The following is a 27,187-nucleotide window of genomic DNA, read 5'->3' as shown; positions in this document are numbered from 1 at the left end:
TCTAATGCCTTTCTTTTCTCCATTCATTGCATCTTTCTCTTCATTTTGCTCTTTGGGCCTGAATCTATATTTGGACACACATAGCTACTCCTTTTGTATCTGCGAGAGGAGGTCAGTAGCTGGAGGGGAATGGCCCAGCATGTTTGGGACTCTGAAAAGCATCCCATCCAGTTTAGTAATGGCATCAACACTGCCAAAGTTTGGCTCTGGTATCTGGATCCTGCAAAATCCTGGGACAAACCCCCGAAATTGTACCATCAAAACAGAAATAAGGGTTGCTTCTACTATTACATTGAAAAAATCTGGTCTGGAACACATCTGGTATACAAAATCTCTAATTTGGCACCAAAATTCCTCGAAATCTGGATAATTTTTGTTTAAATACCATCCATTTTTACCATCTAAAGTTGGTATATATGTAACTTCTCCCTGTCCACCAAAACAGTATAGATACCACTTTATCATGGCGTAACAGTGCCACAAAAACACATATCCAGCAACTATGTCCTACTTGGTCCGCCTGGATTTTGGCACTGAACATCAAAATCATGCTATTACTATACAACCATACAGGACTTAAAGTTGAAAAGGTGGGCACATGCTTATATTCTTCGCTGTATTGGGGCCAGAGTGCTCAAAACTTTGAAGAATTGATTAAATAAAAAATGAGAACTCAACTACAGCTGAAGGGCCTAATTCTGCAGCCTTTTCCCTTGGAAAAGCTCTCATTGGCTTTAATGGAGGTTTTGCCTGAGCAAGAGCTGCAGGACTCCAACCCCTACTTTGCATTGTATTCCAAAAAGAGGAACCTACAATATATCACAAGGTACTGAGGAAAATGCTGCAAATTACACATACTCTATTTGTAAACACGAAGACATCTCAGTATTCAGATGAAATCTGTACTTTTGGCTTTTTGCATGTAAATCCCATTGTCATTTAGTAAAACGGAAAATGCAATATCTTTGCTCTTCTGCAATGTAATTTTTAATATAGACTCAGACCAGAGAAACAACACATAAACTGATAGGAAAGGACTGCAATGGAATTATTTGCTACATTTGTATCACTTTCCACATAAGCTACTCTACTTTTTCCTTGTCTTTGTGCTGTCAACCCACAGAAAATGCTTAGACCAACAGAAGAAAACTACTGGACGTTTTCCATATTCTGCATTAAAGTAAGTGCTTGTGGGTTTGATTTTACATTTACTAGTAAATGGCACTACTATTGAAAAGAAATAATCAATATACTCTTATAGCAGCTTTTTTATTATTTCTTCTCCATTTCAGCTGTAGTTCTAAAGTGCCTTATGTAGACTAATTGGAAGCATTATGTTAGGATATTGGATGCTAGAGAGCTATTAGTCAGTTATCATGCTTTTGCTGTTTTTCCTGGACAAAAGTCCCTACAGCAAAATGTGATCAAGTACTTGCAAGGGATACTGTTTTGCTCCCTGAGTCACAGTCTCCTTTGATATTTGGAAGGAGGACAGCACTCAGGCTATCGAAGTGCCTTTTCTTTATCCCATGAAATTCCATTCTGCTTTTTCTGAGATATTAACCCTTAAAAACCTTCAATTTTACCTTCCCTTTACTTGCCTTCTTCAGGAAAATGTTGGCAGCACCCAAATGTTCTAAAGAAGCAGCAGCGGACACTGTCCTGAGAACACATGGGAACTATGAAAGCAGCTGTAGCAGTGAGGTAGGAAAGACACTTGGGATAGGTTCCCCATCTGCAAACCACTGCGCAGGGTCCCATTGAACCATACCTTCAGGAGGCCCTGAATGAGACAGAAACTAGGCCAGGCTGTCTCCCACCTCCAAATCCTCCGCAGAACTGTTATTTGAACCCAGTTAACATTCCTCCCACATCGGGATGTCATGACATCAAGCTTGCTACAAAGCTGTAGATGTGTAGAACCACAGTTACACCAACTCTACTGTACAGAAGTGAAATGTGGGCACAGAGGAGGGCTGAAGAACCCCAGATGGATGATTCTTGTCATTTTCATCAGCTGCTCCACATCAAGTGGCAGGACAGGATTAGAAATGAGGATATTCAAAACTGAACCCAGCAACTGCCTTAATCAGCACTGGTCTGGTTTTAGAGGTTTTCTTGGGGTGGACATATTATTAGAATGGCAGACCAATGAATTTCAAAGCATGTGTACCAAGGAACGTGTCTACATGGCTGGCAATCATGTGGGTGTCAAAAGCTTTGGTGGTGTGAGAAAATTGCCAGTGATGGTTATAAACTGAATATACAACTAGGCCACCTTAAGTACTTTGCCAGAGATCGATCAAGGTGGTGCTCAATTTGCAAGGAGGCCACATCCCTTTGGGATTTGCGGACGATGGTGATAAAACACAGGGCTTGTGGCAAAGCTGCCATAATTGACCTCCTGACCTCTTAGATTGTACAGTTTTTTTGGGTGTAGGGGGTAGGGAAATTGTCCTTCTATGTCTAATGTGAAGCATATTGAACATTTCTTAGTGCTATAAATAATTAATAAAAGGACACTGCCAAATTTTTTAAAACAGGTCTTATTGTTATTATTTTCCCACTTATTTTTAGGGGATTTTTTTATTGTAAGAAGAGCTACTTGCTTTTTACCAATGGAAAAAAATGCATATACTTAGCTACCACAACAAGTACATGATTCACAAAATGTACTCCTGGGAGACAGCTACATCTGTCTGCTCTTGCATTTGGACTCTTCAGAGACAGAACCAAGCAGTATACACTTCTGCATTTAATGCGTAATCCATATTTATATGGAAACTGAGTACTCCCTCATCCCACCATTTCAAAAGACCCTAATTACTGGGAATTGAGTTTGGTGGTGCCTGCAGCCACTGTTCCCTCTAAGCAGCGTGCGTACCCCGCGCACACAGCGAAACACCGTGCACACAAAAATTTGCACTGAATAAATTTTTTGCGCACACAGCCTGTCAAAAATTAGAGGGAACATTGCCTGCAGCCCTCCTCCCCAATCCCACTATTTCAACCAATTTACAGGAACTTGGTTGATTGTGGTTTAATCTTTGCAACTCTTCATCCCTCCATCCAACACTCAATTGTCCCTGTGTCTTTTCCCAAATAACAGAAGGCGAATAATTCTTTCCGCCTCTTTATTCAAATAACTGGCAGATCTTTTTTTTAATTGATCCTCCTTCAAAAGGACCTTGAAGAATCAGATGGTGAAACCAAGGCTCTTTAAAGAAAAATAAGTAGGCGGAGAGGAGCCCGCCCGCTTTACTTCACACCCGCTCGTATGGGCGAGGACGAGAAATTGGACGTCACTGAATGGTTCGGTTGTTGCGCCCTCCCACCTCGCCGTGCTGCGCTGGGAGGGACGAGGGAGTCGGCCATCTTGGGTTCGCCCGGGCTGTGAGCGAGCGAGCGGGGGAGGGACTGGCTGGGTTGCGGAAGTGACCGCGTTCGCTCCCCCGTAGTGGAGAGAGAGCGGCGAGAAGGAGAGTCCAGGGCCCCCCACCTTTCCCCGGCCAGCACCATCTCTAGCGAGGAGGATGGCAGGGCGGCTACCGGCTTGCGTGGTGGACTGCGGCACGGGGTGAGCGCGGGGGCGGCGAGCCGGCGATGAATGGGCAGCAGGGAGGCTGCTGACAGTTTGGTACCAGGCACCGGGGGCGGGGGGGTGCCCCCCTCCCGTGTGGGTGCCCGTGGGGGGTGGGGTATCTCCTCCACCCCCCGGATCCCGCCCCGGTGGGGAGGCTGCAGGGACGTGTCTTGCCCCACAATAGCCCCCCCTGGGGCGGGGGTGTCAGCGGGGAGAGGAGGCTAGAAAGCGGGGGAAGGGGTTGAAGTGCTCCCCCCCCCGTTTCTCCCCCACCATCCCCTTTCCGCGCGGCTCCTTCCCTCCTACGGCTTTGTGAGCCCGGGCTCCCGCCCCAGGAGCACCCCCCTCCCCCAGATCTGGGTGGGCGCGGGCTCCCACCCTGACTTCAGCACCCACCCCCCGACTCCCTGTGGGAGTGGGCCTCTGCCCAAGTAGCACCGTCTCCCGCCCCCTGTTTATTTTGGGCTGACTGTGCAGGGGCAGGGTCTGCTCTGACCCTCCAAAAATCAGTCTGACTCTGGGGGCAGGGTCACACCCTAAGGTGAGCATTCTCCCCTCGCCCTCTTGGGTGTTTTTTGTAGGGTCTCCTCTCTACCCTAATCTCATTCATTCTGCTCTAGAAATCTTCCTGTCTCGGTCATTCAGGAAGCAGTGTTCCCCACCCTTGACTGAGAATCTCCCAAGACCAAGCTTGCTGCCTGTGTCTTGCAGGAAGCAGGCTCCTGCTCAGGGGCTGCTGAGGTTAGGGTGGACCCTACTCAGAATCCAGATAGGATAGCAAAATGATAAAAAAAAAGTATTATTTCTATTGTTCAGTCATGTAATTGTGTGCTTAAATATTCTGAGCTCACGGGTTATTGTTAAATACCATGGGTTTTCTTTTTTAATATATGGATCAAATCATTTATTCAGTATTACTTCTCTATAGGGGAAACCCTCCCCCCTCTTCTAGTGAGCAAGCGCAGCGGAACTTCCTTAGTTTTGTCAAAGCCTCTTCCTGCTTTCAGGCTTTTATACCTTATAAGGCAGTTTTCAGTGTCAAACCTGAACCAAATCCTTTTTAGAAACTATTTTGTATTTAGCAACTACCCGATGACGAGTAGAGAGAAAGTACCAGTGATAGCTAATGCAAATAGATGGAAGGGACAGAGGTTCAGAATTCCTTTCAGTTGTTGTCTGTGTTTGCTGCTCCTAGTCTTCCCACTGTGTGCAAGACCGTGTGGGTAAAAGTAGGAAGTAAAGACTGAGTTTGAACTTGGCAGGATTATTGTATCCTTAATGGTAGTAGTGTACTGAGGAAATGCAAGGATTTTTTTTTCCTCCTGTGAACTACTGATTAGTGTATGATTTTAAAGATGGAATGATTTATTTTTAAACATTCCAGAAGGCTTTATTGTAGAATCTATCAAAAGATTTTTTTGTAATGGTTCTAGCTCCTCCCTCTTCTCTAGGGAAAGTGAGAGTGTTAAGTGACAGGTTTCAGAGTGGCAGCCCTGTCAGTCTGTATTTGCAAAAAGAAGAGGAGTACTTGTGGCACCTTAGAGACTAACCAATTTATTTGAGCATAAGCTTTCGTGAGCTACAGCTCACTTCATCAGATGCATTCAGTGGAATTCAGCTGTAGCTCACAAAAGCTTATGCTCAAATAAATTGGTTAGTCTCTAAGGTGACACAAGTACTCCTTTTCTTTTTGCGAATACAGACTAACACGGCTACTCTGAAACCTGTCATAGGTAAGGTTGCATTTAGAGTTACAGCAGGAATAAATACCTTGAATTTATATGAAGTGTGAATGTACTCTTTCCTTTTGTATATCACATTTTATGTATTAGGTAGGGAGCGCTTTGTCATATTTGGGTTTTTTTGAACGATGAAGTGTTTCAGTGAAGCACCTACTACAAGGGAATACATGGCCCCTGCCCTGAAGAGTTTACAAGCCTAGAGTCTGTAAAGAGAATTACTTATACCTGCAAAGAATTTCCATTTTTTATAGCAATCTTTGTACAGGAGTAAAGGATCCCTTTTTATTATTGGGGCCTACGTTTAAATAGGGAGTAAGAGAATATATAGAACAAGGATTACAGTAAAGTGCAAAAAGAAAGGAGTACTTGTGGCACCTTAGAGACTAACCAATTTATTTGAGCTTAAGCTTTCGTGAGCTACAGCTCACTTCATTGGATGCATAGCTTATGCTCAAATAAATTGGTTAGTCTCTAAGGTGACACAAGTACTCCTTTTCTTTTTGCGAATACAGACTAACACGACTGCTACTCTGAAACATGTCATTATTACAGTAATGTGGTTACTCAGCAAAGACATGTACAGGTCTTGAGGGTTCTGTTTCTCTATTTATTTGATACTTTGGTGTTTGTAGGCCCCACTAAAATGTACTTAGAGAGTCTTGTACTGACATTCTAATTATGAGCCTCTTCCCACCAGTTTTCATTTATATCTACTAAAACAGTGGATCTCAACTTTTCCAGACTACTATATCCCTTTCAGGAGTGTGATTTGTCTTGTGTGCCCCAAGTTTCACCTCACTTAAAAACTACATGCCTGCAAAATCAGACATAAAAATACCAAAGTGTCACAGCACACTGTTACTGAAAAATTGCTTACTTTCTGATTTTTACCATATAACTATAAAATAAATCGTTTGGAATATAAATATTTTACTAACATTTCAGTGTATAGTATATAGAGCAGTATAAACAAGTCATTGTATGTATGGGATTTTAGTTTGTACTGAATTCGCTAGTGCTTTTTATGTAGCCTGTTGTAAAACTAGACAAATATCTAGATGAGTTGATGTACCCCCTGGAAGACCTCTGCGTACCCCCACACGTACTTGTACCCCCGGTTGAGAACTACTGCACTAAACTATCATCTTTATTATTTAGAATAACTTAGTTAATTATAGTATATTTTTTAATAGTTAAGATTACAATGAGACTTTCTTTATAACCCCTGTTTTCATATGCTTTGATATTAAAAATTCTCCTTTTGGGGTTAAATTTTCCACTTTTAGAATTGATTTTTTGTGTGTGGGGGGAAGCATGAGCAAAATCTCTTGAGCCACTCATTCATGGAAAAGGGAAAAATACCATTTCAGGATTTTAAGGGCTTTTCTGCTTGCCAGTAACTCTGGTGGGGATAGAGGGGTGCCCTCTATGCTTCACGTGTGAATAGGCTCTGTGCTAGATTTGGAGGTGGAGTTGAAAATTTTAAAACTTTAAAAAAAAAAAGTTTTTTTTTAAGTATTTTTAAAACTTATAACTTTTTATTGTAAGATTGAAAATAACTTTTGACCATGAACACTTAGTAGCTGCATGGACTTTTAGAAGAGCCTAGTGAATCCTAGCCCACTTTGTGACATAAAAATGTACAGCTCTCCAGCTGTTGACACAACTTTTAAAAGTGTCTCATTGAAATACACATCACAGTTCATCAAAAATAATGTAATTTATACTTTTCTGTTGCTGCTGCCATTGCAGTTGCTTTTTCAATCTGCTACTGTCATTTAAACCTCCTGTTGAAGAAAAGTGATTGGAGAATCAAACTAATTCTAAAAAGAAGGTCAAATCAGTTTTATATTGTCCATTGGCCAGATGGAAAGCTTGCACAAAGATCAAGGGAGAATATGGCCCTGATAGTAGTAACTAACATTTACTTGAGGCTACTTGAGAAATATTAATACAATGAGAGAGAAACTATGCGGGGTACTATTCAGCTTCTGTTTTGGTGTTTGGTTTTTTTTGCCATTTGCCCATGCTAGTATCTGAGTTGCCCACACCACACAGGTAATGTGGTAAATGTGCAGATGAGATGTACACTTGGGCACCAAAATTAGTTGAAAATTTGGCTTTTAGGAACACAGAACCAGTGGTCTGTCTAGTGCAATGCTATGTGGATGATTTAGAGGAAGGTGCAAGAAACGCAGCAATTGTCAGTTATGGGCTTTTAACTCATGGGCCTATTTATCATCAATATGGGGCAGTGGCACGTTGTCAGTTCAGAAAGACACAGTTCCAAACATGATCTGAATGCAGGTTTTCTTTTCAGAACCATAAGGGCTAGAAACTAACTTCTTAACAAAATGAAAGCTTGAGAATCTAATCTGTCTTGCGGGCTGGATAAATAGTTAGGTGGGACTATGGGTCAGCTGTTTGACACTGCTGACTTAGTGTATGAGCAGTTTCTTTTTTATCAAAAGTGAAGAAGAAGAAAAAAGAAATAGACTATATGAATGCCATGGTAAGTCTACTTAATCAAAAAGGGTCAGGAAATGCAAGTTATCCTTGGACAAACTACCTTTCTAAAACGTTTCTAGTCTGAAAGTAGGCCTTGGAATGTGTACCTGGTTCAGGAATCTTTATATAAGCTACCAAGGGAAGCAAGTACTACTAGAATTTTAGGTGGTACGCATGACATCTTGCCAATATTTATTGTTTTTGAGAAATAATTGAATAAGTCGAAGAAGATGATACCTCCTAAATTGAAAATGTTATTGAACCAATCTCTGAACCTTTTTTTTTTAATGGTGGAACACCATTCTATTTTTCTCTCTCATCTGAACATGGGTTCTCCATTTTGTTTGATTCTAAACTAGCATTTAGGTGTGGGAAGTGTCTTATTCTGATGCCTTTCTTGTGAGGCTCCTTTTTTCCCCGCTTGTGGTCATTGCATGGTGCTTAGAACTTTACAGCTGCGTAATGTAGACTAACTTAGACTGTGAGGAGTGAGAGACAGTGCATGCTGTCACTGGACTGATTCCAGTTTTAATTCTTTGGATGATGCAATGTCTCTGATTGTTTTGTTTCTGAAAATGTTGCATACTTATTATTATTTTTTTTGTCATGAGTTGCCTTAGATTTATCTCCATGTTCAGCATCTGCAAGAGATTTCAGAAATATCACTGCCCTTGTATATTTACTGTCAGATAAAAAAAATAAAATCTTAAATGAGACTAGCTTTTATTAAGACAAGATTTAATGACATGTTTTGTCTACAGTTCAGTAGGATACTTTTTCAGAAGACAACTGCTTCTAATTTAAACATTGTCCTGAAGTAGAAACATGTTGCAACATGACTATGTAAACTGGTATTTTAATGCAAGTCTGCTCTTGACAAACAAACACCACTTGGTTACCTCCTTAAATTAATACGTTAAGCGGTTAAACCAGCACAAATGTATATGATGCTCTGGACATTTTTATTCGTTGGGCAGAATGCCTGCATCACATTATATGGAAGAAATGCAGTGAAATAGCTGTACATTTTACATCCCCAAAAGTTTGGGGAAAATCTTTAGCAAGTTATGATCAATGTGAGTAAAGTGTCTTAATTTTCCTTTGTGTACTGTCACAAAAGCAGAAGTCAGTGGGGGGTAGTCTTGTGTGTCTGGGGGCCAACAGCAGGCTTTTCTTCAAGGGCAAGACTTGACTTTCGAATTTGCTGTTTCTATCTGCCCAGCAGACTCCTAGCTAGTTGACTTCAGAACTTAATAGATGACAAATCTTTTCTCTCAGGCTTCTTCTGATGGATGTTGGAAGGTTGTTGGCCTATTCTAGGGGGTGGGCCTGATTTGTTGACTTTGTCTGTGTAGTGGTATGTTATGAAATTTTATACATGTATGCTAAAATCTCTTCCAAAATTCTAGGGCATTTTGTTTTACCCTTTAGTTGGACACACTTTCACATGTATTATCTATAATATAAAGTGCATTTTAATGTTTTTCTTTAAGATAAGTAGATTATGTGGATGAATTTGAAAGTAATGACCAATTAGCAATACAGCATATGTCCAGCTCTGTCTTGTGTGTTGAAATACAGAGGCATACTGTTAGGACACTCAAAAATGAATGTGCAGGTCCCAAAGGATGTGGTAGGAGAAAGGGAGCATTCTGTCAATGCCAACACAAATTACATTTGTAATACAAATGTAACATTCAAAGCCATGTGCCATTTCTTATTTTTGAGAACTGCATTCAAATAAGATATATATTTTTAGCATTTTAAAAATAACTACTTAAAAGGAGTTTCACAAATAGAAAGCAAATGGATTCAGAATTACAAGTTAGATCAGGGTGGTAAGGTAATATATAAGTGCTTGTAGTCATGCCTCTGTTTGGCTTTGTTAATCTGCTATGGTATAACATTTGCAGATATTATCTTCTTTATATAGAAATGGCCAAACTATAAATTGAGGAGATTCTGAGTAAGTTCCCATTTTGAGCAATGGTATAATTTTAAATGGCATCTTATCATCCGCTCTAACTTTTAAATATAAAGATACAATTTCTAAAGAGTCAAGTCACTACTGCAGTTATTTTACGAACCTTGAATACCTGTGAATTTAACTTAGTAGAAAATTATATTTAGGTACCCAAGCCAGTTTGAACAGTTAGAGGAGACACCTTTCTGGTAGCTGCCATAGTGCTGATGGCTGCTTGACCTGATCTTAAGGTAGGTGCTGAAATGACATAGCATGGAAAACTTGATTTTAATTGGGCTTTCATTTGTATATCTTTATCCCAAATCTGAGTAAAAATTAGCTGATATAGCAATTGTGATCTTTTTATTGTTGCCTTTTTTTTTTAATCTATATTAACAGCCATCACAACAGCAATATAACAGAACGTTCTTCTTAAATGCAACGGCATTAGAAACTGTAAGCACCCATGGCTTTCTCCAGTATTTCTACTGAACTTTTTAAGCTCCAGAGAATTAAAACACAACATCTAGTTTGCTTTATCAAAATTGGCAATTTTGTTGCATATCTTAATTAATATGTGAAATATAAAATTAAGGAAATCATTTTTATCCAGTTTGGGGAAAATAACTAATTTTATCCATAAGCATATCTTGATTATCAGAGACACCCAAAGAATTGGATAGGTACAGTTTGTGTTCACACAAATATCTGCTTCAAAATATAGGTATCTTAATTTGGAGTTCTATCCTCCCTCTCTTCCCCCACCATGTCTCCCCTTCTCTTCCCCCCCCCCCCCCCCCCCCCGGGGTGCTAGAAACTACGTTTCCAACTCCAGAGCCTCCTGGTTGCTTCAGGAGGAACAGGTCTCAGCTACTCTCCCTCTCTTATAGTCTCCATTTTTGTGTTATCACCCATGAATAACCCCAGTGTGTGGCTCCTGCTGCTCTGGTTTTTCTGTGCTGCACCATGAAATTGACATGATTCTTAAAATTTTTATTGCTACCTAGAGGGTTCTGAATGGCAGCAGTGAGACTGACCAGAAAGTTGTTAATTTCACTCTGCTGCTGCTTAACAAAGCCATAAGTAGTACCACACATAAAACCTGTGTGTGCTGACTCAAAGACAGCAGTCTGATTGTTTGTTCCCAATAGGAAACTTATTTTACCAACCATGACAGCCTGGCATATTTGATAGGTTTTAATTTTACTGAAAACTTAAGCATAGTAGACACTGATTAGCGTTACTTTCCCCAAGAACAACTTCCCTCTGGCCACTGGCAAATAGATTCCCAAAGCACTTTCTTCCGCCCACGTGTTGTATTCTGGTAACAGTTTTTAGACATGTGTAGTGCTGCTAGATATGATCTATTCAACAAGAAGCTTTATTTCAACTGTAAAAGAGCCACATGCAGCTTGTGAGTCATGGTTTGGCCACCCTTGGCATAGACTGTGTTAGAGGTCACTCCTCGTGGTGGTTTTTTTAGGAGAGTGCTATACCACCAACAGCAGCATCAAGTGAGAAAAAACATTGTGGTATCCTCATTTTGTCCAGAAACTGTTCAGATCGGTGGGCTTGATTTGTATTTGTTTGGAATTCATAGTGCCATAAAGCATCCTCCAGAGACTCCAGTCTCAAAACTCCCACCCTCTTCTGATATCTTAGGAGCTCTTAGAGCTCCTAAGATATCAGAAGAGGGTGGGAGTTTTGAGACTGGAGTCTCTGGAGAATGCTTTATGGCACTATGAATTTTGGTCAAGACACTGTTCAATATCTGAATTTATTATAAAAAGGTTGATCCTGGACAGGTTTATCATGCTGTTGTAGATGCCAAGCAGCCTTAATAGTAACTATTCATAAGCTAGCTACCAAAGTCTATTGCTACCATCAGACATAACATGGTAGCAATAGACTCATTAGCTATGTTTACACTGGGAAAATTTGACCAAAACACTCCCACAGGTTCTGCTGAGTGTCTATACTGCAGCTCCCAGTTTAAACAAGGTTCTGGTGGCCTGTGCCATTTTTTTAAAAATTGCCATTTTAATTGAAACTGTGATAAGATGGATTTGGCCACAGGAGGTTTGCTTGCACTGCTGCTTCTAATTGTTTTCACAGTGGTTCAGTTGGTTCCCCTGGTTCAACTGGTGGTAGTAGAATGAATGGGAATGTTTTGGTGAACTTCCCCATATAGCGAATGCTTTAGAGTAGTTAAGTTTCTGAATTTTGGATTTGTTTTGTGTTAAGAATCTATTTCATTTGTACAGGTTTACTCAGATTCAGGAAAGAAAGACACAGATAAAAGCAGAATTTGGATAAATCGTAGTTCTGTTTATTAAATACAAGAAAAAAAATAATACTTTGAAATGTAAATCAGTGTTTAGAAGTTTTTTTTCCTTTCTTTTCCAAGATACCTAGACAATTGTCAAAATAAATGGTAGCTTTCTTTCTCTTTACACAGCTATAACTCCCTGGTTGCACTTTACATTTTATCAGGATCTTATTTAATATCAATGGCTTAAGGCAGGTATGTGTTGTCACAGTGAAAATATTCACCAAAGTGAATTTGCAGTAGTCTCTGTTTAGGTGAAGAATGGGATTTTTGGTTTTTGGGTTTTTTTTTTTAAACTCCTACATCCTGTTCTACAGCATCTTCTCAAATATCCAGTGTTGCAATAATTGCCTGGTCCAGTGGTCTGGTTTGCACTGTCCATAACATCCCCTATGTCTAGAAACACTTTTAGACTACCGTCTCTGTTTTTCTAGTCTGCATCCTCAGAGTATTTTGTCTGGGATAATTTGAAATTGTGTGCTTTTCCTTCAGTTGCAATGTTAAGTTTCCATTTTTGACTAGTAGTAATTCAGTCCTATGAATTTAAAGTTATTTAAAACCCAACATTTATGATTAAAGTAGTTGCAAACCAAAAAAAAAAAAAAATCAAAATTCTTAAGGTAAAGACCAGTCCCATACTAGCTAATAATTAGAACTTCACTAGTACAGAAGTTCGGGGCACTGGATTGAAGAAACAGTGCCCACTGAAAGTTTTCTTGTCAGCAAATTGTGAATTTTAGTTTGATGGTCTCAGTTCTTGCCTAGACTTATCATCCCATGTCTGATTCTTAAGAACATTTGAGAAGAGATATTACGCTAATTAATTTCTTCTATGAACAGCCCTTTCTTCCCGTGTCATTTCGCAGTAATTCAAGTATTGAGGGGATTCCAGAGGCTTCACTGCTTCCTGACCAACTTTTATCTGCTCCAGCTGTAGCACAAAATCTGTCTGACAGGAGAGGATTTGCAATTTATTTTCCTTTTCTCTTCTTCAGGAGAAATGAAAAATACACTCTTCTTGGGCTTCCCAACTGTCCTGAATCTCCATATTGATTCAAATACAGCAACAACATAAAAGACTGAAATTAGTCTTCAACAGTCCCACAGCTTTGTCCACGCTTCTTGTGGTCACTTCAACATACATATGTAAAGACTAAATATGTTCTCATTTTTTAGCAGTAATGTGCCGAAGGAGTTTTTGTGATGCTTTAAAAACAGCTGATCCCTGTCCACATAGTGCTTGCACTGTTGTAAATGTCCTTCTTAACTGTGGAAAGAACTCTGATACTGCTTTGAGTGCAGTATGAAAACCCTAAATAGAATACCACCAGGCACAACTGATGAAAAATTAGTACAAAATTTTCTGCTGTAGATAAGACATTACTGGACTGCAGATTTTCCAGGTCTCCTTGCTGGAAAGGACCAGTTGTGGGCCATTTTTTGGATGATTTAATACATCAAATATTGCTGGTCATTGAACATCATTGTAAACTTTGAAACAAATGAAACAGTACATTAGCATATGTATTTTGTGCTGTTTGTTGTTGTAAAAGCTGCTACTGAGAGTGTATGTGAAAGGAAGTAAAAAGAAGCAGCATTTGTGTGGACTAGATATAATTTGAGTATAATTGTTTCAGTTGTAAAATGAATGTTGTTTCATCCAGAGTGTGGTGATTCTGCAGTTTAATGATGAAAGACTGTAGAAATGTGTAGTAGATTTTATTCACTGATAAATTGTGCATCACATAATATTTTGCATATATGCTATGTGGAAAAAGTAACAATGTAGAGTAGCAAGGGAGTTAGTCTATAAACTTCCAGTTGGCTTGAATATCCTTACTAGTTTTATCCATTTTACATTGTGTAACCAGTCATTAAGGACATCTACGTAATCACTCTTGTCTTAACATTTTGTACCTACCATCGCTCTATGTAACTCTTAAATTTTTTCCTGTAATCTTTTAGTTAATGAAAACTTTTCTCTCCATTTTGTTTTGTGTATTTGATGGCACTTTCTGAATAAAGAAAAGGAGGACTTGTGGCACCTTAGAGACTAACAAATTTATTTGAGCATAAGCTTTCGTGAGCTACAGCTCAGTTCATCGGATGCATTCAGGGGAAGATACAGTGGGGAGATTTATATACAGAGAGAACATGAAACAATGGGTGTTACCATACACACTGTAATGAGAGTGATCACTTAAGGTGAGCTATTACCAGCTTGGGGGGGGGGGGGGGTCCTTTTGTAGTGATAATCAAGGTGGGACATTTCCAGCAGTTGACAAGAACGTCCTCCTTTTCTTTTTGCAAATACAGACTAACACGGCTGCTACTCTGAAACTTTCTGAATAGTTAGTTTCATTATTTGTGTCAATGTGTCAAACAGAGCTAGGGAGACATACTTAAATAAGGTACAATTTGGAAGGGGCATTCGAGTAGAGTAGTACTTGAAGTTACTTTTCCCTCATTTTTAAAAATTAATTATCTATAGATAAAAATACAAAATAGTAAATTTTATTCTAGATATTATGGAAGAAGTAAAGTTTTGTTTTTTTTTTTGAAAGGGATTTTAAATAGTGGAGGTAATGGTCTACAGAATGCAATATTGACTCAAGACCTACAATTTGTCCATAAAAAAACACAAAAAACCCCACCCCCAAAACCTGTAATGAGGAGAGAAAGCAGCAATCCAAATGAACTGTGAAATATCTGAGTACGGCAGCATCACAAAAGGCGTTACCCCACGGTTACATCCTACTCCACAGCTATTTAATATATATGTAGAAGATATAATGCGGGAAAGTTTTGAAGACACCAGCCAGGGCATATCGGTCAATGGCATATATATCAACAACATTAGATATGCCAATGACCTAGTTTACCCATCTCTTTCACAAGGGAAGAACTTGAGAACATGCTTATTGCTGTGAACAGTGCCAGCAAGAAATACGGAATGGTGATCAACATTAGAAAGACAAAAAGTATGCTAAGTAAACAATAGCACACAAGGTAGGCAACACCAATACCTCAATGCTCAAGTTAAGAACATAACATAAAAATGGCCCAACTTGGTCAGACCAATGGTCCATCTAGCACAGTAACTTTTCTTCTGACCGTGTCCAGTGCCAGATGCTTCTGAGGGAATAAACAGAACAGAGCAATTATTGAGTGATCCATCCTGTCATCCAGTCCCAGTTTCTGGCAGTCAGAGGCTTAGGGACATCCAGAGCATGAGGTTGCATCCCTGATCATCTTGGCTAAAAGCTATTGATGGAGCTATCCTCCATGAAGTTATCTAATTCTTTTTTGAATGCACTTATACTTCCGGCTGTCACATCATCGCATGGCAACAAATTCCACAGGTTGACTGTATGAAGAAGTACTTCCTCATGTCTGTTTTAAATCTGCTGCCTATTCATTTCATTAGGTGATCCCTGGTTCTTGGAGATAAATAATACTTGCTTATTTGCTTTCTTCATGCTATTCATGATTTTATAGACCTCTCTCGTATTCTCTTCCCCCCCTTTTAGTTATCTCTTGTCTAAGATGAACAGTCCCATTCTTCTTAATATCTCAAATGGAAGCTGTTCCATACCCCGATCACTTTTGTTGCCTTTCTCTGTACCTTTTCCAATTCTAATGTATCTTTTTTTGAGATGAAATGACCAGAACTGCACACAGGTTTCAATGTGTGGGCATATCATGGCTTTATATAGCGTGCATTATGATATTTTCTGTCTTATTAGTAAAGGGATAGATGGTTCCTAACATTGTTAGCACTTTTTTTTTCTTTCTGTTGTTGCTACACATTGAGTAAATGTTTTCAGAGGACTCCAAGATTATTCTTGAGTGATAACAGCTAACTAGACTGCATCATTTAGTATGTATAGTTGGGATTATGTTTTCCAGTCTGCGTTTCTTTGCATTTGTTAACATGGAGTTTCATCTATCATTTTGTTTCCCATCCACCCAATTTTGTGAGATCCTTTTGTAATTGTCACAGTCAGCTTTGGACTTAACTATCTTGAGTAATTTAGTATCATTTGCAAACTTTGCCACCTCACTGTTTACCCCTTTTTCCAGATTGTTTATGACTATGTTGAACAGTACTGGTCCGAGTACAGAACCTTGGGGGATCCCACTATTTATCTCTCTCCACAGTGAAAACTGACCGTTTAGTCCTAGTCTTCATTTCCTATCTTTTAATCAGTTACTGATCCATAAGAAGACCTTCCCTCTTATCCTTTGACTGCTTACTTTGCTTAAGAACCTTTAGTGAGGGGCCTTGTCAGAGACTTTCTGAAAGTCCAAGTAGACTATATTAACTGGATCACTCTTGTCCACAAGTTTGTTGACACCCTCAAAGAATTTTAATAGATTGGTTAAGCGTGATATTCTTTTACAAAAGCCATGTTGATTCTTCCCCAACGTATTGTTTCATGTGTGTGACTGATAATTCTGTTCTTTACTATTGTTTCAGTCAGTTTACCTGGTACTGAAGACAGGCTTTCTGGCCTGCAATTGGATTGTCTCTGGAACCTTTTTAAAAATTCAACTTCACATTAGCTATCTGCCAGTCATCTGGTACAGAGACTGATTTAAGTGATAGGTTATATACTACAGTTAGTACTTCTGTAATTTCAAATGAGTTCCTTCAGAACTCTTTGGTGAATACTCTCTGATCCCGGTGACTTATTACTGTTTAATTTATCAGTTTGTTCCAAAATCACATCTGTTGACATCTCAATCCAGAACGGTTCCTCAGATCTGTTATCTAAAAAGAATGGCTCAAGTGTGGGAATCTCACTCACATCCTGTGCAGTGAAGACCAATGCTAAGAATTCATTTAGCTTGTCTGCAATGGCCTTATCTTCCTTGAGTACTCCTTTAGCACCACTATCATCCATTGACTCAACTGATTGTTTAGCAGGCTTCCTGCTTCTGATATACTTAAAAAAAAAAAAAAAAAAAAAATCTGCAGTTAATGTCTTGCTAGTTGCTCTTCAGATTCTTTTTTGGCCTTCCTAATGACATTTTTGCATTTGACTTGCCAGAGTTTATGCTCCTTTCTATTTTCTTCAGTAGGATATGCCTTCTAAAGGATGCCTTTTGCCTCTAACTGCCTCTCTTACTGTGCTGTTTAGCCATGGTAGCGTGTTTTTGGTTCTCTTACTTTTTGGGGTATACATTTAGTTTGAGCCTCTATTGTGGTGGTTTTTAAATAGTTTCCATGCAGTGTGAAAGCATTTTGCTCTTGTGATAGTTAAATAGAAGTTAAAAGAAACAAACTTCATCTTTTTTTTTTATAGTTCCCCTTTTTGTAGTTAAATGCCACTGTGGTGGGTTTCTTTGGTATTTTCCCCACTTACAAGGATGTTGAATTTAATTATATTATGGCTGCTGTTACTGAGTGGTTCAGCTATATTCACCTCTTAGACCAGATCCTGTGCTCCGCTTAGAACTGAATCAAGAATTGCCTCTCCCCTTTTGAGTTTCAGGACTAGCTGCTCCAAGAAGCAGTCATTAATGGTGTCTAGAAATTCTCGGCATCCCATCCTCAGGTGACATGTACCCAGCCAATATGGGATCGTTGAAATCCTTCATTAGTATTTACTTTTCTGTTTTTGTAGCCTCTTTAATCTCCCTGAGCATTTCACAATCACTGTCGTCGTCATGGTCAGCTGCTTGGTAGTATATTCCTACTATCTATACCCTTATTCAAACATGGAATTTTTATTCATTGAGATTCTCTGATACAGTTTGTCATTTGAGATTTTTACTTTTTTTGACCACCTGCTTTCTTTCAAATATATATGCCACTTCCCCACCAGCGCAAGCTACTTTGTCATTCCTATATATTTTGTTCCTCTGGTATTATCATGTCCCATTGATTATTATCGTTATCATCATCATCATTTCATCAAGTCTCTGTGATGCCTGTTATATCAATATCCTCATTTACTATCACACACTCAAGTTCACTTATCATAGTACTTAAAATTATAGCATTTGTATACAAGCACTTATTGACAAATTTTATATTTACTTGTCTGCTTTCATGTGATGTAATTGAATGGCACTCTTTTTTTCATTTTACTGTTTGTCTTCAGTTCCTACTTTGTTGTGGAACAAGTGAATAGTTTCCCCTACTTGGGGGGTCTAATAACATCAGACAGAAGATGCGATTAAAAAAAAAAAAAAATCAAGATCAGGATACAGCTTACCTAAAATGTATTCAGTAACATACAAAGACTTCCGTGTAGTCCAAAAGTTAAAACTGCATATCCGCACTAGATTGCTGATGTGCTACATTTGGTCACCCCTGCTGTACAGATGTGGAAACTGGGCTCTTAAAAAGGACACAGACGCAACTCGGAGGTTTTGAGTTGTGATGTTACAGAAGAACGTTAAAAATTAGCTGGATCAACAAAATGATGAATGATGAGGTGATGAGAAGGATGAATTTAAAAAGAGCACAATTATTAGAGACCCTGTGTAAAAGAATATCATCTTTTTGGACATATTGTTCACTTATCACAGAGTGACTCAGTTTCAGTACTCATACTATCAGACAAGATTGCAGGCAAACCAGGAAGAGGAAGAAAGAGAACCACCTACATTAGAAATGTTGCTAGATGGACTGGTATCCAAAGGAGAGTGGAAGCTGTGTCCTGACTGAGAAAAAAGGAAGGCGGAAATTGACAACCTCTGTATCAGAGATATCACTTGAAGGGAAGGGAGAGAATGTTCTGCAGGCCACAGTAATGCAGACAATTCATGTGTAGGAGGCAGCAAGTTACACAGATTATTCACTGTTTCATGCAATTATGAGGCATTGCTTCAGTTTTATTCTCTGTTCCTTTCCCTCCTGCGCTTAATCCAAAATATGCAGCTTTAATTTTAATTATTCACTTACCGTATCGCTTATGAACAATTGGTCTTGTCGTGGTAAAACCTTGTGATTTCTAAGAGAAGTAGGTGGTGAAGAAAATTTTCAAACTGCAGTCTTTGTTTTTGTTACCCCTTTGAAGATGTCCTATTTGCATATGTCACAGTTACATGGCTGATTGGACCTGTGTCCCAATTCTGGTCTCTCTGAGTACACCCCTGAGGTGTTAGGTCTAGTGCTGTGTTGTATTAATTTAGATGGAATATATGGGCCCAAAGAGTTAAAGGTGTTTAACATGACCCTGAAACTGCCCAACATGGAACAGTTTTAAACAAGGTTTGGGGTTTGTTATGCAGAGACCTCTAGCATGCTTAATACCATGACAAACATGTTATTGAAAATCTTTTTTAATATTTTAATAAAGATACAGACAAGAAGGAAAAACAGTTAAAGCATCTGAAATGTTAAGTGTTAAGTACAGTTTGTCATTTTAACAACATCCTTTTGTTCCCTTTCACTCTAGCTGGGGAGAGTTTTTAGAAAGAACCCCCTTGTTTGATGGTCTTAGATGATAACTGTCCTTTTTGGAGAAAAAAGTTAGGTGAGATGGGCTGGAGCAGTTATTGCTGCCATTTTAAAGTCTGATCCCGTTTCCTGGATATGACATACCTAAGGGGAGAGAGAGAACAACTACTCAGATTTAAAAAAGCACTTCTGTCTCTGGAGTTGACTTTCACTTGCAACCTCACTGTTGAAGAAATGCGGACGTGGCATCTGGTCTCAGTATCTGCCACTCTGAGACCTGGCAAACATTTGCAGCATTTGGCTATTAAGAGTTTTGCTTTTAGATGACTCTTTGGTCGGAGCCTTACAACAGTGTTGCAGAATATACAGTCTTGGCTGGCTAAGCCAGACTCTTATTTAAAAAAGAAGAAGAAAAAAAGAGAGGGAAAAGAAATAAGGTGGGGAAGGAAAAGACACTGGGTAGGGAAACAGGACGAGACAACAAAGTCTCACGCCCCAGATGGAGTTCAGGATTTAGCTAGAGGTAGTGGAGGTGGCATTGTCATCTGGATTCCTCTTCTTGGACCAGTCTGGTCAGGATATGTCTCAGGATCAGGATGACAGTCATAGTGGTGTCACAGTTGATCTCAGGGTCCCTGGAGATGGTGGAGGTAGCCGCCATTTTGTTGAAGCTCACTCCTTCCCCTTCTTTTGCTCAGGCAGCATTGTGGTTTTTAGCTTTTATCATTCTATGGAATTGGAACATTTCATAAACTTATCTGCTTTCTCACAGCTTGAGTTGCTAGTGAGGTAGGCTTGCCAGGCCTCCGTTGTCACTACCACCCTTACCTGTCTTTGGGTTGAATTTCTCAATACTCTCTCTCCTCTCTTGAGTTAAAGGAAAAGAAAAGACGCAACTTGTATTCTTTTCAGGAACTCGGTGGTTCTTGGGACCCAGCCTGGTCTCAGTTTTCCTTCCAGAGTGTGTCCCCTCATCCATTCCCTCCTCTGATTGAAACTCCTTTTCTCAGAGCCTCCCTGGTTATGTCTTCGCTGCCGGGTTAGGTCAGGCTTCAGCCTAACCCTGCTTCCATCCATGCAGGAAAACCCTCTAGCTGGGGCTTGAGGGAGTCTCAAGCACAGTTTAAGGACATTGGCTGGGGTCAGTTTTTGCTTCAACCCAGGCTGGCAGCTCGCCTACTTTGCAGTGAGAGTGAAGAGTTAGGCTAATTAAACCCAGGTGCTATGAGTCCTGCAATCCTAGCCTCCAGTTCCCCCTGAGCTGCGCTTTGTCTGCCTCTCTTACTCTACACTGGGAATCACCTGTGCTGCCTCAGCATTTAACCCGAGATTTGCCTGCTCCATTTCTGCTGTGCTTCTACAGCATTTGAACAGAGGTGTCATCCAATAAATTCTCTTCTCGTGCTACCTGGAAGCTGACACCAATCTTCTGCTGGTGTGATATAAGTAGGACCCATAATTTGGGAGAATACACCCAAAAGAACATTTTTATGTTTAGTGGACAGGAAAGAAACTGAAAGGTGTATATAAGTCAGGTGTGCCACAAATCACTTGGCTTGCAGATTGAAATCCTTAATGACATTCGCATTAAAAGTTCTTGTTGCCAAATGTTTACTTTTTTTCTTCAGAATTGTCTGCATTAATAATGAGTAACTCCATTTGGAAGTTATGTACATGAAATATTGTTCTCGTGTCACTGCCACAGACAGCACCACCATGCTAGGTGTGAGAGAGCACCCTGCAAATGAATTCATAGAGCAGCCCAGTTTCTTGCACCGCTAAGAACTATGGGATATCTCATCAGAATTCCATCCCAGCGTACAGACTAGTACAGCACCACTGGATGCAGTTATGTAAGTCTGACACAGGTAGCAGTTTTGTAGTGGGGATATTCCACCCAGACTATATTAACTGGTTTAACTGCAGTGGAAACCACACTCCCTGTTAGCGCAATAAAACTGTGGCTGCCCTACGTCCGCTGATTCAGGCTTGCAGAACTATAAACATAGATATTTGGGCTCAGACTGGAGACCAGGCTCTGAATGTCTACATTACAATTTTTAGCCTCGCAAGCTTGAGTCAGCTGACGTGGGCCAGCAGTGGGTGTTTTATTGCAGTGTATTTCTGAGCCCAGTTACCATTTTCTCAGTGGCTTCTATTACAGGGCCTAGGTGTGAAGTCTTCCTTTTGTCTCACTGTTTTTTTCCACTTGGCTAGTCAGGCCATTTGAGAGAATGTTGCTGTGATGTTTGCTTCCTTATTTGGTAGCTAGACCTATTCAGGCTTCGTGGTTTTCAGTTGCAAATCTTGTGACTGAGGGGACATGTGCTGAAATCTCTACTCTCCCTGACATTCCAATAATATCAGAAATCCTACACCTAAAACATTTGGGGGGACAGATCAGTATTTATTACTAAGCACTCCCACATTGGTCATGGCATATAATAATGGTAACTTGTTTAGTAATTGTTAATGATTTTAAGTGGTTGTTCAGTAGTTCATAGGCTAAAAGGAGGATACTGTCTTCCATTTACTTTCAGTTATCGTTTGGAATTGGGTAATACTTTGGAGTAAAGTCTATATTGGCATGGGGATTTATTTCTGATAATACCTGAGAAGATCAAATATTTGATCTGTATTTAGAGTAGCAGCCGTGTTAGTCTGTATCCGCAAAAAGAAAAGGAGTACTTGTGGCACCTTAGAGACTAACAAATTTATTTGAGCATAAGCTTTCGAGAGCTACAGCTCACTTCATCGGATGCATGCAGTGGAAAATACAGTGGGGAGATTTTATATACACAGAGAACATGAAACAATGGGTGTTACCATGCACACTGTAACAAGAATGATCAGGTAAGGTGAGCTATTACCAGCAGGAGAGAGGAGAAGAAGAAAGAAAGAAAAAGAAGAAACTGGGGGGGGAAAAAAAAGAAGAAAAGAAACCCCTTTTGTAGTGATCAAGGTGGGCCATTTCCAGCAGTTGACAAGAACAAGAATGTGTGAGGAACGGTGGTGGTGGAGGAAATAAACATGGGGAAATAGTTTTACTTTGTGTAATGACACATCCATTCCCAGTCTTTATTCAAGCCTACTATAATGGTGTCCAGTTTGCAAATTCATTCCAATTCAGCAGTCTCTCGTTGGAGTCTGGTTTTGAAGTTTTTTTGTTGAAGAATTGCGACTTTTAGGTCTGTAATCGAGTGACTGGAGAGATTGAAGTGTTCTCCGACTGGTTTTTGAATGTTATAATTCTTGATGTCTGATTTGTGTCCATTTATTCTTTTACGTAGAGACTGTCCAGTTTGGCCAGTGTACATGGCAGAGGGGCATTGCTGGCACATGATGGCATATATCACATTGGTAGATGTGCAGGTGAACGAGCCTCTGATAGTGTGGCTGATGTGATTAGGCCCTATGATGGTGTCCCCTGAATAGATATGTGGACACAGTTGGCAACAGGCTTTGTTGCAAGGATAGGTTCCTGGGTTAGTGTTTTTGTTGTGTGGTGTGTGGTTGCTGGTGAGTATTTGCTTCAGGTTGGGGGGCTGTCTGTAAGCAAGGACTGGCCTGTGTCCCAAGATCTGTGAGAGTGATGGGTCATCCTTCAGGACAGGTTGTAGATCCTTGAGGATGCGTTGGAGAGGTTTTAGTTGGGGGCTGAAGGTGATGGCTAGTGGCGTTCTGTTATTTTCTTTGTTGGGCCTGTCCTGTAGTAGGTGACTTCTGGGTACCCTTCTGGCTTTGTCTGTTTCTTCACTTCAGCTGGTGGGTATTGTAGTTGTAAGAATGCTTGATAGAGATCTTGTAAGTGTTTGTTTGCTTCTGTCTGAGGGGTTGGAGCAAATGCGGTTGTATCGTAGATTTCGGCTGTAGACAATGGTGTAGTCTGGATGAAAGCTGGAGGCGTGTAAGTCAGTATAGCGGTCAGTAGGTTTCTGGTATAGGGTGGTGTTTGTGACCATCACTTATTAGCACTGTAGTGTCCAGGAAATGGATCTCCTGTGTGGACTGGTCCAGACTGAGGGATTTTTTTTGTTTTTTTGTTTTTTGTTTTTGTTTTTGTTCTCTCTCTCCTGCTGGTAATAGCACACCTTACCTGATCACTCGTGTTACAGTGTGTATGGTAACACCCATTCTTTCATGTTCTCTGTGTATATAAAATCTCCCCACTGTATTTTCCATTGCATGCATCCGATGGAGTGAGCTGTAGCTCACGAAAGCTTATGCTCAAATAAATTTGTTAGTCTCTACGGTGCCACAAGTACTCTTTTTCTGTTTGATCTGTAGTTACTCATGTTAGTATCTACGCGCTGTGGCTTTGCTTAATATTTGTATATAGTATGCCAAGAACATTTTTACTCCACTTGCCTAGCCAGATTTACATAATCACATCCTGGAGTAGTGATGGCTGAATTATTATTTTGTAAGTAGCAGCTCCCTACTGAATTTGGGTAATGTTAGCTGTTTTAAGTAAATGCTAAGATTCTGATTACCAGATAGGAACAATTGTTGCATGCAGTGTTGTTGTAGCCATGTTGGTCCCAGGATGTTGGAGAGACAAGATGGGTGAGGTATCTTTTATTGGGTGAACTTCTGTTGGTGAAAAAGACAAGCTTGCAAGCTCCCTACAGACCAGGATACACCAACTCGAAGTGGTACAAGACCCTGCCACAACAATAGATGCAAAATCCACAGACAAATCTCCATTGCTACAGTTATCCTGCACAACACACTTTTCAAGATCCATGGGTCTACACGTGCCTGTCACAACCTGTAGTGTTCCTCATCCAGTGCGCTAAATGCCCCAATAGCAACTGGGTGAAACCAGACAATCACTACAATTCTCAAGTGAATTCACACAGGAAAATGATAAAAGACAAAAACACCATATCACCTGTGGGTGAATGCTTTTCACAAAGCGATCATTCTATACCTGACCTCTCAGTCCTCATCCTCAAAGGAAAGGTGCACAACACCTTAAAAGATGATCCTGTGAGCTTAAATTCATAATTTTGCTAGACCCTAAAAATCTTAGGGCTAGTCTACGCTGGCAACACTAAAGCGCTGCCACGGGAGCGCTTTAATGTGGCTTGTGTGGTCGCAGCGCAGCACTAGGAGAGAGCTCTCCCAGCTCTCTTAAAAAAAACCACCTCAACGAGAGGCGCAGCTACCAGCGCTGGTGCACTGTTTACACTAGCGCTTTACAGCACTGAAACTTGCTACGCTCAGGGGAGTGGCTTGGTTTTTTTTTTTTACACCCCTGAGCGAGAAAGTTGGAGCGCTGTAAGTTGCCAGAGTAGACAAGCCCATACACTGAATAGAGATACTGGATTTATGGCTTGTTACAACTATCTAACCCACTAACAACTCCCCACCCTCTTTCTTCCCTATGACTGGACGGGTGTTAATTGGCCACTTCACCTTGAATAGTCCCTTGAAATGTGTTAACTACTTACCGTAAACAAGCGTGTCAAATCTTATGTTTAGCAGTGACAGTTTGAGTTATGCTGCATCTACACTAGAAGTGCTACAGTGGTCTAGCTTCACCAATGCAGATGCGCCACTGTAGCGCTTCTGGTGAGGAAGTTCTAAGCTGATGGGAGAGAGCTCTCCCGTTGGCATAGTTACTCCACCTCCCACAAGAGGCAGTTCTCCCACTGACATAGCACTGTCTACACTGGCGCTTAGGTTGGTGTAACTCTGGTGTGGATTATTCACACCCTAAGTGATGAAATTTATTCTGAAGTAAATCCTAGTGTAGACAAGGTCTTCATTTCCCAGACCTGAAGAAGAGCTCTGTGTAAGCTTGAAAACTTGTCTGTCTCACCAACAGAAGTTGGTCCAATGAAAGATATTACCTCACCGATCTTGTCTTTCACAGGAATGATCTTAGTATTTTTCCCTTCTTCTAATGAAGAAAAATAAGTAGGTCAACAAGAACATTTAATAATAGGTAGCTGAATTTGGAGAAAACTATCTTAATGACAGCTTGACCAAAGAGGATCATAAGATTATTTTTCCCTTCTAGAAACTTGAAAACCATTAATAATAGTGTTCTGTAATTCAGGTCATACAAGGTGATCTACCTCCCTATTATGTTTTACATTCATGTGTGTGGATTTGGTACTGTGGCATCTTAGAAGAATGTTATAGAACAATATAACTTGATTGGAGCAATGTGTAATATGCTATTAGTAGTACAGAATTCTGTTTGGGAAAGTTAGGGGAAGAGAACTCAAAGTGCCCACCTTCCTCCCTGTAAGTCACTCCTGACTGAGAGAGGTCTCCAAATCTAATAAGGTTTTTCAAATTTATAGAAAGTACTTTAGGGTGTAATCTGTAATCAGTGGTGCTATATCAGTAGTCTCTTCTGCAATCTTTCTTATATTGGGATCTTTTCAGTAATGGAGAAAGGGACTCAATTACTAGTGCAAATAGGATTGAAGACAGGCTGTGTCTCATACTTCATTGATTCATACATTAGTCAGACACATCTTGGTTTACATGAGTGGCACTAGGGAATTTGTAAAATCCAGTTTGCTTAAGGCGTCACTTTTTTTTTTTTTTTAGTGAGTAGAATCTTTCAATTTTAACATCAGCATTGGATGAGTAGATCTGGTAAATTTGAAAAATAGATATGCAAAGCTAGAGGGTGCTATAAGTTATATAAAAAGTAATCATTAAAAATGTATTCATTATGACTTTTTTCCCCTGGTTTTTTCTCTTTTCTTCCTCACTTTTCTACCTTCCCCTCCTCTCCGATGTCTCAATTTTTGACCACTCCATGTTAGCTTACGGAATAGTATCTGTAAGTCTAGTCTAGTTTGTTAAAGGTGAATCCTCACTTTGAGAGACTACATTGGTAGTACAGCTGATAACAGGCCTGTTTTTGCACTTTTGAGTGCAATAGTCAGGTCAGCCTAACCCCAGAGTAGATGTGAGTAGGTCAACAGAAACATTTTTCTATCGACCTACCTACTGTCTCTTGGAGAGATGGATTTACTAAATCAATGGGAAAAACCCTTTCCATCAATGTAGGAAGCATCTACACTACCTTGCTGCAGGAGCATAACTGCAGCTCTGTACATGTAGCAGCTGTAGGGTAGATATGCCCTCAGAGACCAAAGTAGAATGAATGTTTCTGTTCTAACAACTAAAAAAACCAAAACCCCAACACTTTATTTTTATTTTTAGGAGTCAGGCTGCTGTGTTCTAGCTGAATAAGCATTGTGTATTTTTAGATCTGCTGATCTGTATGCTTTGAATGCAGCCTTTTTATTGAAAATACATCTTTCATCTGGCTATATTTTTCTTTCAGTTTTCAGAGTGTGTGTGTGTGTGTATACTGGACTGTTTCCTACACCACAAAACTACTAAGCAGCATGTTGCTATCTGCAACAACTTACTTTTTGTTTTTCTTAGAATCTGCTGAGTTTGATATAAAACTATTTAACTCTTTTTATATGCTGGGACACTTCTTGGCTTTTTTCTGTGTTGGATGTTGCACTTGATGAGGCTTTAGCTTTTTCAGGACAGAGTATAATTTTCCAGCACTTACTGACACTATTCCCAGAAGTACAACTATTCAGAACTTCTTCCAGTGATCTCAGAGTTCTTTACAAACATTAATCTTCCTCACTTTAGTGAG

The 27,187-nt window shown here is 39.9% G+C and overlaps 1 protein-coding gene across 1 annotated transcript in view; it reads left to right on the top strand.

The window, feature by feature from the left end:
• The first annotated feature begins 3,205 nt into the window (after window positions 1-3,205).
• The window catches only part of ACTR3 (actin related protein 3), a 51,183-nt gene continuing 27,201 nt past the window's right edge, over window positions 3,206-27,187 (top strand). Inside the window, exon 1 of the mRNA XM_007060872.4 lies at window positions 3,206-3,577. Within this exon, the coding sequence (XP_007060934.1) occupies window positions 3,534-3,577 (44 nt within the window). The 5' untranslated portion in view covers window positions 3,206-3,533. The remainder of the gene's footprint in view (window positions 3,578-27,187) is intronic.

The sequence above is a fragment of the Chelonia mydas genome, chromosome 11 (genome assembly GCF_015237465.2).
Source record: "Chelonia mydas isolate rCheMyd1 chromosome 11, rCheMyd1.pri.v2, whole genome shotgun sequence".
NCBI classification, from domain to species: domain Eukaryota; kingdom Metazoa; phylum Chordata; order Testudines; family Cheloniidae; genus Chelonia; species Chelonia mydas.
Note: the sequence above shows the minus strand (reverse complement) of the source record. Positions and strands in the feature narration are given on the sequence as shown.